Consider the following 15,096-nt stretch of genomic DNA (forward strand, 5'->3'; position numbering starts at 1 on the left):
CTGAATTCTCTGTTAGAAATTTACTTATAAAATATGGACCCTCGTACATATTAGAAAGATTTTTAGTTATCTTGTCCTCTAAGGAAGATTTAATCTTTGTCCTAACTAATACTTTGTCATTGACTTGAAACGTTATGGGTGCATATCGCTTCTTATACAATTGTTTTCTCTTTTCCCATTCCCTTTGCATATTTCTGATAGCATTTTTCCATTTATCTTGCAAATTACCATCTGCTACATTAAAATCCATATCAGATAATTGCCATTGGACTTCCAATGGATCCCACAATTGTCGTCCCAAAAACAATTCCGACGGAGTATACTTCAATGTATGATGGTATGAACAATTTAAACTATACTGTATCTTACTTACGTGAAATTTAAAAGATATCGTAATTGCGCATTGCACAATTTAATGGTTCAATCCTATTAATTTCGAAGATCCACTGTCTTCATTCACAAAAGGGTACGGCGTTTGAAGCGGAGATGGTACCGCGTCAGTACCTTGTTTGTTCCCGGGCGGCGGTGGTTGCGATTTTTCCCGTTCGGCAGCACTGGCGCGCGCATCTTGGTTTGCGTCGTCTGCTTCCTGTTGTCCGGTGGCGTTGTCAGTTGGGGGGCTGGGCCGTGTTGCTCGGTAATGTGCCATTCCTGTTCCCCGCGTGGCTGGAGGGGGGTCGAGTATGTGCATAGCATCTTTTCTTTTTCAGGTCGGGGATCTTTCTGAGGACAGGGTGCCAAGTTGGGTGTGCTTGTCCATTGTCCAGGTTTAGTGCTGGTTTCTGCTGGATGATAGCATGGATTTCTTTGATGGTGTTTTCTATGACAGAGCCGTTGGGTGAAGTATGGATATGGAGGAGATGGTGTGGTTAGTGGAGTGGAGGTGTTGGGAGAGGCCTGATTTAGGTGTGTCGTTTTTGGAATCTTTTACATGTTCGTTAATCCGTTCTTGGACGGTGCGGATGGTTCTGCCAATGTAGGTGTTGTGGCATTGGCATGTGGTCTTGTAGACACCGGGGGATGCAAGTTTGGGTAGGTAGTATCTCTTGAAGTTGGGTAGTGCCCTTCCGATTTGTGATATGGGTTTGTGTGCTACTCGGATGTTGAAGGGTTTGAGGGCCTTGGCAAATTTTCCAGATGTGGTGGGGTGGTATGGAAAGGCGATCCATTTGGGTTTAGGATTTTGGTTCGGGTTATCTCTGTTTCTTGGATGTCTGAACTGGGTTTCTGTTTTTGCGCACCACATGGATAGTTGGCGCTCGGTGTAACCGTTGTTTAGGCCTATTTCCGTTACGCACGCTATTTCATCTTGCAGGTCATCTTCTGTGCAGCTGTGTGTGAAGGCTCTTCTGTAAAAGTTCATCCATACTCCAGCTTTCTGTTTTGGTGGGTGGTTGGATTTTGCATGGATATACTGGGTGCCCGAACCTGGTTTCCTGTATACGGATGTGACGAACTTGTCTTGGAGTCGTCGGATGCTGAGGTCGAGAAAGTTGAGGCGGCCATTTTGTTCCCTTTCAACGATGAAGTTTATGTTGGGATGTATGTTATTGAGGGCAGTTAGGAGAAGGGTTAGGTCCTCTTCCTGTTTGTAAATGACTATGGTGTCATCGGCATATCTTTTGTATCTTATATGAGCAAACTCTGGTTGGGTGAGAATTGACTTCTCGGCCACATGCAGCACTATGTTGGATAGGGGTGCAGAAAGGGGGTTGCCCATCGCTAGGCCCCCTGTCTGGTGGAAGAAACTGTCCTCGAACTGGAAATAGTTGTGGGTGAGGCAGGCTTGTAGAAGGTTGCAGATTTCATCAGTTACAAATGGAGGCGTGTTATTGCTGAGTAGCCAAGTTCTGGTGGAGTCAAGTGCAAGGCTGATCGGGATGGAGGAGTACATGTCCACTACGTCTATGCTGGCTAGTTTGCAGTTGTCGGCTTTGACAAAAGAGGTGACAAATTCTTTTGCCTCGAGGCTGTTTTTTAGGCAGTAGGTGAGTTTGTCATTGTGGGCGGTCAGTTTCTGGAGGAACCATTTGGTTAGGTGGACACTTGGTTGATTGAAGCCGGCCACTATGATTCTCAAGGGGAGTTCCTGGTTTGTGAGTTTTTGGTATGCCATATGCACAGGGAAGGCTGGGGTGGGTGTTCCTTAGTTTCTTCTTTTCACTATCTCACAAACCAGGAACCCCCTTGAGAATCATAGTCAATTCTCACCCAACCAGAGTTTGCTCATATAAGATACAAAAGAAATGCCGATGACACCATAGTCATTTACAAACAGGAAGAGGACCTAACCCTTCTCCTAACTGCCCTCAATAACATACATCCCAACATAAACTTCATCGTTGAAAGGGAACAAAATGGCCGCCTCAACTTTCTCGACCTCAGCATCCGACGACTCCAAGACAAGTTCGTCACATCCGTATACAGGAAACCAGGTTCGGGCACCCAGTATATCCATGCAAAATCCAACCACCCACCAAAACAGAAAGCTGGAGTATGGATGAACTTTTACAGAAGAGCCTTCACACACAGCTGCACAGAAGATGACCTGCAAGATGAAATAGCGTGCGTAACGGAAATAGGCCTAAACAACGGTTACACCGAGCGCCAACTATCCATGTGGTGCGCAAAAACAGAAACCCAGTTCAGACATCCAAGAAACAGAGATAACCCGAACCAAAATCCTAAACCCAAATGGATCACCTTTCCATACCACCCCACCACATCTGGAAAATTTGCCAAGGCCCTCAAACCCTTCAACATCCGAGTAGCACACAAACCCATATCACAAATCGGAAGGGCACTACCCAACTTCAAGAGATACTACCTACCCAAACTTGCATCCCCCGGTGTCTACAAGACCACATGCTAATGCCACAACACCTACATTGGCAGAACCATCCGCACCGTCCAAGAACGGATTAACGAACATGTAAAAAGATTCCAAAAACGACACACCTAAATCAGGCCTCTCCCAACACCTCCACTCCACTAACCACACCATCTCCTCCATATTCATACTTCACCCAACCGGCTCTGTCATAGAAAACACCATCAAAGAAACCCATGCTATCATCCAGCAGAAACCAGCACTAAACCTGGACAATGGACAAGCACACCCAACTTGGCACCCTGTCCTCAGAAACATCCCCGACCTGAAAAAGAAAAGATGCTATGCACATACTCGACCCCCCCTCCAGCCACGCGGGGAACAGGAACGGCACATTACCGAGCAACACGGCCCAGCCCCCCAACCCCCAACTGACAACGCCACTGGACAACAGGAAGCAGACGACGCAAACCAAGATGCGCGCGCCAGTGCTGCCGAACGGGAAAAATCGCAACCACCGCCGCCCGGGAACAAACAAGGTACTGATGCGGTACCATCTCCGCTTCAAACGCCGTACCCTTTTGTGAATGAAGACAGTGGATCTTCGAAATCAATAGGATTGAACCATTAAATTGTGCAAAGCGGAATTACGAAATCTTTTAAATTTCACGTAAGTAATTTTAAACCGCGTTTACCGCAACCACCATGAGTACTGTATCTTTTTCAAACCTTCATGCCATTTAGTTTGATCTGCTGAATAATAACATCTCAAGGCAGTTTTCAAAGTACGTATGTATCTTTCACTTAAATTGGCCTGAGGATTGCCAACAGATAATCTAATATGCTGAATTCCATGGTTAAATAAATAACTGGTAAATGCATCTGATACAAAATATGAAGCATTGTCTGATACAATCTCATAACAATAGCCATAAGTCAAAAATATATGATCTAATTTATCAATCAATACCCTTGAACTCAATTTCCTAATAGGCTCAAATATACAAAATTTTGATGCTCCATCTACCAGAACAAAAATATATTTATAACCATTAGAGACAGGTAATGGTCCACAAATATCTATGTACAACCTTTTCATAGGAATTGTTACAATTTCAGACGTTAATATATTTTCAGGGGTTGTGTTTTTACACTTAGCTCGTTGACATACATCACAAGATTGAACTAAATCCTTAACATCTTGAGACATATGTTCCCAAGTAACGTGTCTCTGTAGACGCTTAAGTGTTTTCAACCAATTACCATGAGATCCTGTTCGCATATTAGTGTGATAATATAATATTAAAGGATGTTTCAAATTATCTGGTACACATATCCTATAAGGAAAATTCTTGGCTTTAGTTCTTTTGTATAAGAACCCTCGATGCAATTTATAATTTGGGAAATTTATACCTTGCTCCATTTGTCTCATAATATTGGCCAATTCCTGATCTTTCAACATTTCTTTCTTCAAGGTATCGGCATGAAATGGGTTTACCAACATGGCCAAATTAACATTACTAACATAATCAGAATCCAATTCTTCCGTTTGATAATCTCTCCAATCATACATACGAGATAATAAATCAGAAGTCACATTTTGCTTAGAGGGTATGTGCACCACTTCAAACTTATAACAAGAGAGTTTCTCCATCCATCTCGCATATTTGGAATATTTCCTAGATTGTTTAACCATATAACAGGCTCATATTATCTAATTGAATAATAAAAGGCTGAATTTTCAAACAGTATTCAAAACGTGATATGGCTTGCATTAAACTTATAAGTTCAATCTCATAAATTGTTCGTTTTCTATCAACTTCTTTTAATCTTTTAGAAAAGAACGCCACTGGTCTCAGATTATTATTTTCATCAGCTTGTAAAAGACAAGAGCCGAATCCTCTCAAGGACCCATCACATTAAATAACAAACGGTTTATTTAAGTCAGGCAATTTCAAAATTACATGTTCTCTAAATAGAGTTTTAATTTTTTCTAGTGCCTCTTGTTGCCTAGAACCCCAATAAAATTTTATTTTGGGTGTCCGGATTTCATTTAAGGGAGCTACCACAGTAGAATACTCTGGAATAAATTTAGAATAAAAATTTAAGGTACCCAATAATCTTAATAATCCTTTTAAATTTCTCGGCGAAGGGAGATTTTGAATAGCTTCAATTCTGTCTGGATCCATTTCACAATTTCCTTGCCCCACAATAAATCCCAAGAATTTTATTCTCCTTTTCAAAAAACAACTTTTATTGGGGGAAATAGTTAACCCATATTCTCGTAATCTCTGCAGTACTAAACGTAAATGTCCCAGATGTTCTTTCTCATTAGCACTATGAACAATTATGTCATCACAAAATAAATGTAAAAACCTTCCCTTATAATCATGAAAAACTTGGTTCATAACTCGTGACATGCAACTTGGCCCAATAATAATGCCAAAAGGAATGACCTTATATCTATACTGATTATTGGGAGTTACAAAGGCTGTTACATCTCTACTAGATTCATCCAAGTTTACCTGGTTGAACGCTCTTTTCAAATCAATAACAGAAAATACTCTCCCCTGACTCAATTGAGCCATAGTTTCTTCCATATTAGCCACTGGGTGCGCATCATAGATTATTTTCTTATTCACTGCAGAATAATCACAAATAAGTCTTTTAGTTGCCCCTGAAGAAGGAATTACAAAGCAAGGTGCTGCGTACGGTGACGAAGATGCTTCAATAATGTTTTGTTCTAATAATTCAGTAATTACTCCATCTAGTTCCTGTTGTTTAGATGGTGGAACAAAATATGGACTCCGATGTACAGGAACATTATCATATAATTTAATTTTATACGAAAAGTTCTTTAAATGTCCTAGCTTAGAAGTAATAACATCAGAAAATTCACTTTTCAACTTACATAACTGTTGTTCAGTATCCTCTAATGCAAACTGTCCAAAAGATGCGCCAGAAACATCAGAAGCTCTGGATTCGAGTCCACGCCTTCTCTCTCGTGGCCTCCACGAAGTCCTGGACTGGCTCCGAAAGGAGTTCTTACCATTGTTTACATTTCTGACGAAGTTTTCTTGGTTCGCACCTGCTGCCTGCTGGAAGCTACATGTTGACCTTGGTCAGTTCTCGTGCGCTGATAAGACCGAGCTCCGACACCTCGGCCTGTGCTGGCTGAACCCTGGGCAGGAGAACGTACAGGAAATGAAGGACGATCTTGTCTTTGTCTTTGACCTATATTCTGTAAAACACGAAAATTTTTGCATAAGCTTTCAGATGTCCATTTAATAGGGATTTTCTCATCACTTCCGGAAAAACCAACAATTTGTTCTAAATAGTTAATCACCATGTGGCACTGTTTCTGAAATCTCACACCAAGCACTAAGTCTAGAGGCATGTTTTTGCAAACATGAAAAGTTGTGGTCCACGATAAATTTCCAAGACCAACATTTAACATAACTCCTTTATTAATATTCATAAGGTTGTTGTTACCAACTATCACTTGCATATCAAGGTCCCATTCTCGAACAGTTCCCCTAGTCTTTATTCGTTCCAATAGACTTTCACTAATTAAACTATATGTTGACGCAGAATCTAAACATGCCAATAAATTCAGATTATTGATTTTACAGTCAACAAACATAGCAGTCACATTAGTTTCACCACCTTGTCTGGGTCCTTTGTCACTACGCAATCCTTGCAAAGCAAATTGAGCACCTCTCACCTGCATCGGACACCATCGCTCAAAATGATCACTTGCTGAACATTTACGACAATATTTGAGCGTATAGTCTTTGAATGCATGACCTTTAGCCTTGAATTGTCGTTCCATATTAGGCAATCCCCAAAAATCTTTGGACAAATAAGAAAGTTTTTCTAAAACTTTCAACTCGTTCTGTAAGTCATTTAAAGTAGTAGGTATCCCCATTAGATACAATTTTTGGGAATACTGAGGTTTAAGTCTATCCACAAGATAACTTACAAATGTACTTTCATCAATATCAAACTGCAAAATCTTAGCAGCTCGAACTCTACTGTCTAAATACTCTAATGGAGTTTCATTGTCTCTTTGATTACCCATTACATATTTATAACATAAATACTGCCTCCCAATAGAAGTTGCATACTTATTTAAGATCATTTGAACTACATCATTCCAAGGGATATTTTCAATTATACATTTCATCCATAATTTACCCATTTCAGTATTTAATTTTGGTAAAACTGTGAGCATAATCTCGTGAGAAGGAAACATTTTTCTGTCTTTAATACCCTGCAATACATACAAAAATCTATACAGGCTTTCAGCATTAATGTCCTTAACTATAGGTACAGTAGCTATTAATTGAGTCAAATTTTCTTTGGCCATTTCCATGTTTAACTTTCTCAAATCGGACCTATTATATAATACTCGTACGTCTTCATCCGACGACGACGAACTTTCCAAAGGCTTACTTGGGCGTTTATTCACCCACCGGGGTTTACAAGGTACCTTTATGTACGTTTCTACATCTTCCCCCTCCCTTTGTCGTCCTTGGGCATTTTCTGGAGTGTTTTGAAAGGGTCCAACAAATTCATTTACCAACTGCAAAGCAGAATGTTCTTTTTGAGTTGATGAAAGTGGAGGAAAAGGCGGAACAAAATTCCTCCCATCCACTGTTCCCGTAATATCTGCAGTATAATAATTCTGGGAGGTAGCCATAGTACCGCACCATTTACAGTCTAACCAAACTAGAAATATTGATATATTGATAGCCAATTGTACATAAGTACCAGAGACAGAACCAGCATGTAACCATGCTCTGCTCTTATAATCCTCTACGTCTCTTGTTTCCCCTTTAATACCAAAGAAGTGAGACGAGGATTGTCTTATCGGCGCAGTGGATGATCATATATTAGGTACTTAAAGTATACAATTGGAACTTAATATTCGTTAACCCAATATTTATTACAAAACATATTAGTATTTATACTTTCCAAATACAATTAATTCAACAGAAATGTCTATGGATTATCTCCCAGTTAACCTAGTTTAATTTGTCCCATTTGATAGTCAGCAGTCAGTAAGTAAAGGCTACACGAGTCGGAGCAAATCGCAGCCCAGCCCAAAACCCCCCACAGCCAACATGACCCGGAGCAATCCACCTAAAAAAATCTAAACTAAAACAATTTCCTTTTCTTGCACTTTTAAGAACTCAAAATAAATCAATGGACTTTAGGTAAATTACACCCGGCCATGAGGGCCTATAAAGGGCGATAGACTGTAATGCAATATACTCAGCCTGTCCAGCCAGTGTCCAGTACGTCAGAAGTCTCTCGTAGTCGGCAAGGATCTGCCACGCTAAACTTCTCGCTCGACCAGCGCAGAAGCCCAGCCAATGGCAGAACCTTCCAGAGTCACCTGTCTGTTGAGTTTCCATCCGTCATTCATGAGCAATATTACACTATGGGCTTACACCGCGAAATTGTGGAACGTGTGGACGGTGACGAAACGTTTCTCGACCGAGTGATAACCGGGGATGAAACCTGGCTATTCGAGTATGACCCCGAAAGCAAGAGACAAAGTTCAGAATGGCACACCCCCATGTTCCCTCGTCAAAAGAATGCTCGGATGTCAAAATCAAAGGTGAAGACAATGCTCCTTGTCTTTTCGACGCGAAGGGGGTTGTGCACAAAGAGTTTGTACCTGCTGGGACCACCGTGAATGCAGCTTACTACAAAACAGTGCTTCAGCGTCTCCGACTGAGGGTCCAGCGCGTCTGCTCTGACGTCGCCGACAGGTGGGTGCTTCACCACGACAACGTGCCGGCTCACACAGCGCTGTTGGTAGGTGAGTTTTCTGCCAACGTATGCGTGGCAACACTGCCTCATCCCCCTTACAGCCTGGACTTGGCACCGGCTGTCTTCTTTTTGTTTCCCAAGGTCAAAAGGGTGCTCAAGGGGAAGCGTTTTGCGTCAATTGAAGAGGTTCAAGCTGCCACGACCGCAGCATTAAAGAGGGTGTCAGTCAAGGACTTCCAGGACTGCTGTGAACAGTGGAAAAGTCTCTATACTCGCTGTATTGAGGCTGAAGGTGCCTACATTGAAGAATATTGACAACAGTTGTAATTGTCATCAATAAATTGTTTGCAAATAAATAAGTTCGGATACTTTCAGAACGGACCCTGTATTGTATGGATTAGTGAGAGAAAGAGGAGACAGCTGTATGCTAAGGGATGAAAGGGGAAACTTTGTAGAAGAGGATGAAGAAATAAGGAGAATGTGGAGAAATCATTTTGAGAAATTGCTGAACGTGAAAAAAGGAAATGAACATGAAGTGAAGGTAAAAGAAAACAGGAAGGAAAAGACTAATCTCACATGGAAAGAAGTGGAGGAAGCACTGAAGAGAATGAAGAGAGGTTGAGTACCTGGAGTAGATAAAGTGCTCGAGGAAATGATATTAGGAGCAGGAGTGATTGGTGTTCAGTGGCTGTACAGAATGATGAAAACAGTGTGCTAAGAGAGAGAAGTGCCAAGAGATTGGACAAAGGGAATAATAGTTCCCATATTCAAGAAGGGGGACAGAAAGGAATGTAAAAACTACAGAGGAATAACACTAATGTGCCACTCAGCAAAGGTGTGTGAGAAAATATCAGAGAAAAGAATAAGGGAAGTAACAGAGCTGAACATGAGAGAGGAACAGTATGGATTTAGAAGAGGCAGATGAACAGTACACCTGATACTCACCATAAGGCAAATACAGGAAAGGCACTACGAGCATGGAAATGATTTGATTATGGCATTCCTAGATATAGAAAGGGCATATGATAGCATGGACAGGACAAAGATTTGGAAGGCTCTGAGAGAGAAATGAGTTGAGAAAGAGAGTGCGTACAGAGCACATACAAGGCCAACCAGAGCTGTGTGAAGACACCAGTGGGAAGAATGGAGTGGTTCAGTATAAGTAATGGACTAAAACAGGGAAGTGCTCTTTCCCCACTGCTCTTCATAATTACAATGGATGCAATTAACGAAGAGGTGGGGAAGAAGATAGGAGAGGAAGAGATGAAGGCCCTGTTGTTTGCTGATGACTAGAGCTTGGATTTTTATGTAGTATCAAAGTACAAAATATGTAACAATAATTGATAAAATATGTAGCTAAATATGTAGTATCAAAGAATATGCAATATTAATAATAATCAAGTATCCAAGCAATCTCAAGAATTCTGCTGCATATTTATTTTATTTGAACGTATTCAACATAATTTTAAGGACATAAATTGTTAAAATTAAAATGTGCATCAAATTTATAAACTAAAAAAACAAAGCAACATGTACCAATTTTGTCAACTATTAATTACTTTTCACATCACAAATTATTGTAGAATATCTAAATTCAAGAAGAATTAATGCACACAGGTCTTACTTATGTTTTGTTACAGAGTGAACCACTAGGTACTTCTCCAGTTTTCAGCTGTCATACACTGCCATCGTCCCGATAAAATGTTCTTGTAATCTGAAAAGGATCTTTCAACGTCGCAAGACGTCACAGGTGCAAATACAAAACAAGCACTTTTTGCTCCTGCATGTCCATCGGCCACAACACTTCACAAAACATGCAATTGTTGCATGCACACATATTCACACACAAATACCTATAGAGAAAGCAAATTTCGTTAGCTAAAAGTATTATGCATTGTTTTCTGGGAATTCATTCTAGGTCCAAAATGTTTAACATGTGTGATTTTAATTGTCTTTTGAATGTTACAATTAAGGAAGTTGCTTGGATTTCGGGAGGCTGTCTGTTCCAGTGTCCTGCAGAGGTAATGGTAAAAGAATTTGCGTAGAAGTTAGATCTGTGGATTGGAATGGATAATGGAGATTTTTCACGTGATTTGGTATTGTTGGAGTGAAAGTCTGAAAAATATGGAAACTGCCTGGAGAGGTAATTTTGATCTTTTATTTCTAGGGCTTTGTACAGTAGGACAAGGTTGTGGTAAATCTGTTTATCACTTAATTTCAGCCACTCGACATTCACATAATACGACGTCAAATGTTCAGAATATTTTGTGTCAAAAACGAAGCGAATACTGGCATTCTGGGTTCGCTGCAGGCATCTAGCTTGCTCGTCATTAACGTCTGAATAAACAGTGTCACAATAATCAATTATGGGGAACACAAGATTGAACAAGTTTGGTTTTTTTACATTCGGGGAGGAAGTTTTTAAGTCTGTAGAGAGAGTGTACTGCACCAAAAGCTCTTTTACATACTGGGGTCACGTGTTCTCTCCAGGTAAGATGATGGTTGAGAGTAATTACCAGATTTTTAACTGTAGTGGAGAGAGCCAAGTGTATATCATTGACCGTTAGCTTAGGGAGATTTAATTTGCCAATTTTGTTCAGAATCTTGGGGGGGGGGGGGGGGGAACCTACGAGCATACATTGGGTTTTTGTCGGGTTGATGAGCAAGCCGTGTTTTACCGACCACTTGTTAATTTTCTTCAGGTCGTTTACACGTTCGATTGTATGCAATATTTCTTGAGAAGGGAAAGAAAAATATAATTGAAAGTTGTCTGCATAGATGTGATACCTACAGTGGTTAAGCACAGACATGAGGTCATTTATATACAGGGTAAACAGGAGGGGGCCCAGTACGGTGCCTTGAGGGACACCACAGGGGATGCTTTTCCAGGATGTTCTTCGACGTAGGTCGACGACACATTGTTGACATCCTTGCAGATAGGAATGAAACTAGTTAACCGTAGAGTCCAAAAAACTGAATATGGATGATAGTGTAGTGAATTTCGTGGTCAATGGTTTGGGAAGCTTTAGTAAAATCGAGAAGAACAAGGATTGTAAGTTGTCTACTGTCCATAGCTAACCTTATGTCGTCGGTTACATTGACGAGAGCCATGCATGTGCTGTGGTTGCTACGGAACCCAGTTTGAAAGTGGTCTATTAGGTTATTTCGTGCTAGGAAGTCACGGGTTTGAGTACAAATAAGATGCTCAAGGGCCTTAGACAGAGCTGGGAGGATGCAGATTGGTCTAAAATTGTTTCTGTAGATATCGTTGTTTGTTTTAAGTATACCGTACCTGGGTAAGTTTCCAAAGCGAGGGAAATGTCGGAAAGCATGGAGAAATTAAATATGTCCGTGATAGGAATAAGGACGTGGTGAATGATTTTTTTTTAATCATGAGAATGGAATCTTCATCTACTCGTACGGCTGATGATTTTATCGTTTATCTTGTTCCGGTGAAATCCAGGTAAAAGCAGAATTTGGAAGCATTTGTGGAGTGCGTTGAGATATTCTAAATAGTTTTTCGTTTAACACTATTTTCAATAGTGGGAGGTCACAAAAATGGCCATTCAGTACATCTGGTGCATATTACCCTGTATACGTAATATAATTCAATACTTTCTCATTGCAGGTGGAGAAGGCTCTGAATTCCGGGACTCGCTATGATCTTGTGGCAGCTGTTCATTGCGAGACTAGCAGTGGAGTTATTAATGATGTTGATGGAATTGGAAAACTTGTGAAGAAGTACCAACCGAGTGCTAGTTTCTTTGTGGATGCCATGAGCAGCTTCGGGGCAGTTCCTCTCAACCTTCTGAAGAGCAACATAGACTTCGTTGTGAGCTCTGCCAATAAATGCCTTCAGGGAGTTCCTGGTTTTGCTTTTGTGGTGGCCAAGAGGGACAAGATCGAGAAGTGCAAAGGTACATCTCAAGCACTTTATAATGCAGTTACCATTTCTAATATGAGCTTGGTGTAGAAACTAACCCTAGTTTTCTGGTTATAATTGTGGAATCCATCATAATCTGTCTCCAGTTTGCATAGAAAGCAAGCCTCTTGTCATACACTCCACTATCTGATCTTCTTGTGGACTTTTTTTCCCACTCACTGTGCAGTGCACGTTTTCACTGGCATTCATCTTCACATGTCCAAATTAGGGCCAAGCCAATACAAATACCAATGTATCAGTGTTATCTGAAACCAGAAGGTATTGGGTGAAACTTATACTGGCATCCCCCCCCCCCCCTTCCCCAGAGTCTCACTGTCTTGGGGAGTTGGCAGAAAAACTTTTGCCAAGTCTAAATATCCTGGAAATTATGCAAAACATATAATTTTAATTATTTTTGCAGCATTGCTGTGCGAAAAAATGGGGTTTGTCGTTAAATGACCATCTCGTGTGCAATTATATATAATTTAAAGAAAAGCTTGCATATTGCTATTATATAGTCCTAATGAGAAATTTGTGTTAAAAGCAGGATTGAGCCAGTACTGCTTTGAACACACATATACTGATACCATTACTTCAAAATGTTAATTAACCTTTTGGCGCCCAAGGCCATTTTCACATGTAAGCCTCTCGGTACCGAGCCGATTTTGAGCAAAATGCAGAGTTTCAATTAAATGAGTGTAGATCGGAGACTAATTGCCCTAGAAAGATGAGTGATATACCGTTGGACATGGAATGAACCAGAGATTCAGACTATATGAAATTTATGCAAATTCGGCGTATATGTGGCAGGGGGGAGGGGGCTAACTCTCAAAATTTCGGGAAAAAAATTTGGTTCCCCCACCCTCCCCCCAAGAAAAAAGTACATGACAGTGTCGACATGCACATGGAAATGATCGCTGACATGTAAGGAACACAAAAATATTTGCCTTATTATCATATGACCAATGTAACTTGAGTTGTACCCCCAAAAGGAGTGGTCGGCACGCCACTGATTCAAGCTTCAAAATTCAGCGGTACCTTGAAATGACTTTAGCTCAGAGACTATTTGCCCTGGAGATATGAACGATACACCGTTGTACGCAGAATGAATCACAGATTCAGACGATATATAATTTATGCACATTCGGCGTATATATGGAGGGGGAAAGGGGGGAAATCCCCTGAAAATAATTTTTCTTTTAAGAAATGGGGTTTCGCCCCCCCCCCCCCCGAAAAAAAGGATAAGAAAAGTTCAAAATGCACATAGAAATTATCGCTGGAATGTAAGAAACAGAAAAATATTTGCATCATTGTCGTATGACCAATGTAACTTGAGTTGTACCCCCAAAAGGAATGGTGGGCACGCCACTGATTCAAGCTTCAAAATGCAGCGGTACCTTGAAATGACTATAGCTCAGAAACTAAATGCCCTAGAGATATGAAAGATATACCATTGTACGCAGAATGAATCACAGATTCAGACGATATATAATTTATGCACATTTGGTGTACATATGGAGGGGGAAAGGGGGAAATCCCCTCAAAAATACTTTTCTTAAAAAAATGGTGTCCCCCCCCCCCCGAAAAAAGGTCAAAATGCACAAAATGCAAAATTTATGCAAATTTGGCGTATATATGGAGGGGGAAGGGAGAAAACCCCCAAAAATTATTTTAAAAAATTGTCACCACCCAAAAAATGTCCTCGCACTTGGGCACAAAACGACACCTACGCACAACATTCACGGACGAAAAGCTAGAACGCAGTGAAAAATGAGCAGCGATTCTTGCAGCTGCTTGAAATTCTATTTTTAGACAATGCAGGGTAACCCCTGTCGCAACCTGTGGACACTTGTGCTAAAAAAAAAAAGAAGGTTTCCTTCAGCGTGCTTCGAAATTCCATACTCACAACGCAGATTCAACAACCAGTCTTCCCCCTCCCCCACCCTGCACCCCCTGCATGCACCCTCACGGACAACTTTCATTTTGACATCGGATACTGATAAACAAGTTTCCTTCGAATGCAGTTAACAGACGGGAGTGAAAAGCATTGTTTTAGAACAACAAAGCCCATCTTCCTTTATCGGCAAAAATTTGATGTTGAAAAGAGCCGCAAAAGAGAAGTACCTTTTCCCGCCTTTTCACCTCCATTTTCATGAAGACAAAAAAAAATGCAAAAAACCATTTCTGTTAAATACATGTGTTAGGAACAATATAAAAAAATAAAATCAAAATTCTAGCCAAAAATAGAAAAGTTATAACGTAAAAACTACGACCTTGACACAGCGTCTCGATCGAGATGCTTGGGACAGTGAGGGTTACATTTGGGTATCTCGTTCGAGACGCTTGTGCGGAAAAAGGTTAATATTCCACTCCAGTTATAAACATCAATTTATCATAGTTTTGCTTTAAATTACTATAATTGCACCAGAATGATGAAAATACCTGGTATGTAATCACACAAAATAGTTTTTTTTACATTTTGTTGGTGCAAAACGTAATGAAAACATCAGATTTTGCATAACTTCCAGAATGATTAGTGACACTGAAAATGTTGCATGACATT

General features: G+C 40.5%; 1 protein-coding gene across 1 annotated transcript in view; it reads left to right on the plus strand.

Moving 5' to 3' along the window:
* The window catches only part of LOC145978853 (2-aminoethylphosphonate--pyruvate transaminase-like), a 64,314-nt gene that overhangs the window by 30,685 nt on the left and 18,533 nt on the right, over positions 1 to 15,096 (plus strand). Inside the window, exon 7 of the mRNA XM_083111737.1 lies at positions 12,240 to 12,528. Within this exon, the coding sequence (XP_082967863.1) occupies positions 12,240 to 12,528 (289 nt within the window). The remainder of the gene's footprint in view (positions 1 to 12,239; positions 12,529 to 15,096) is intronic.

This window comes from Lepisma saccharinum, chromosome 25 (assembly GCF_977018435.1).
Source record: "Lepisma saccharinum chromosome 25, izLepSacc3.1, whole genome shotgun sequence".
In the NCBI taxonomy this organism is placed as follows: Eukaryota; Metazoa; Arthropoda; class Insecta; order Zygentoma; family Lepismatidae; genus Lepisma; species Lepisma saccharinum.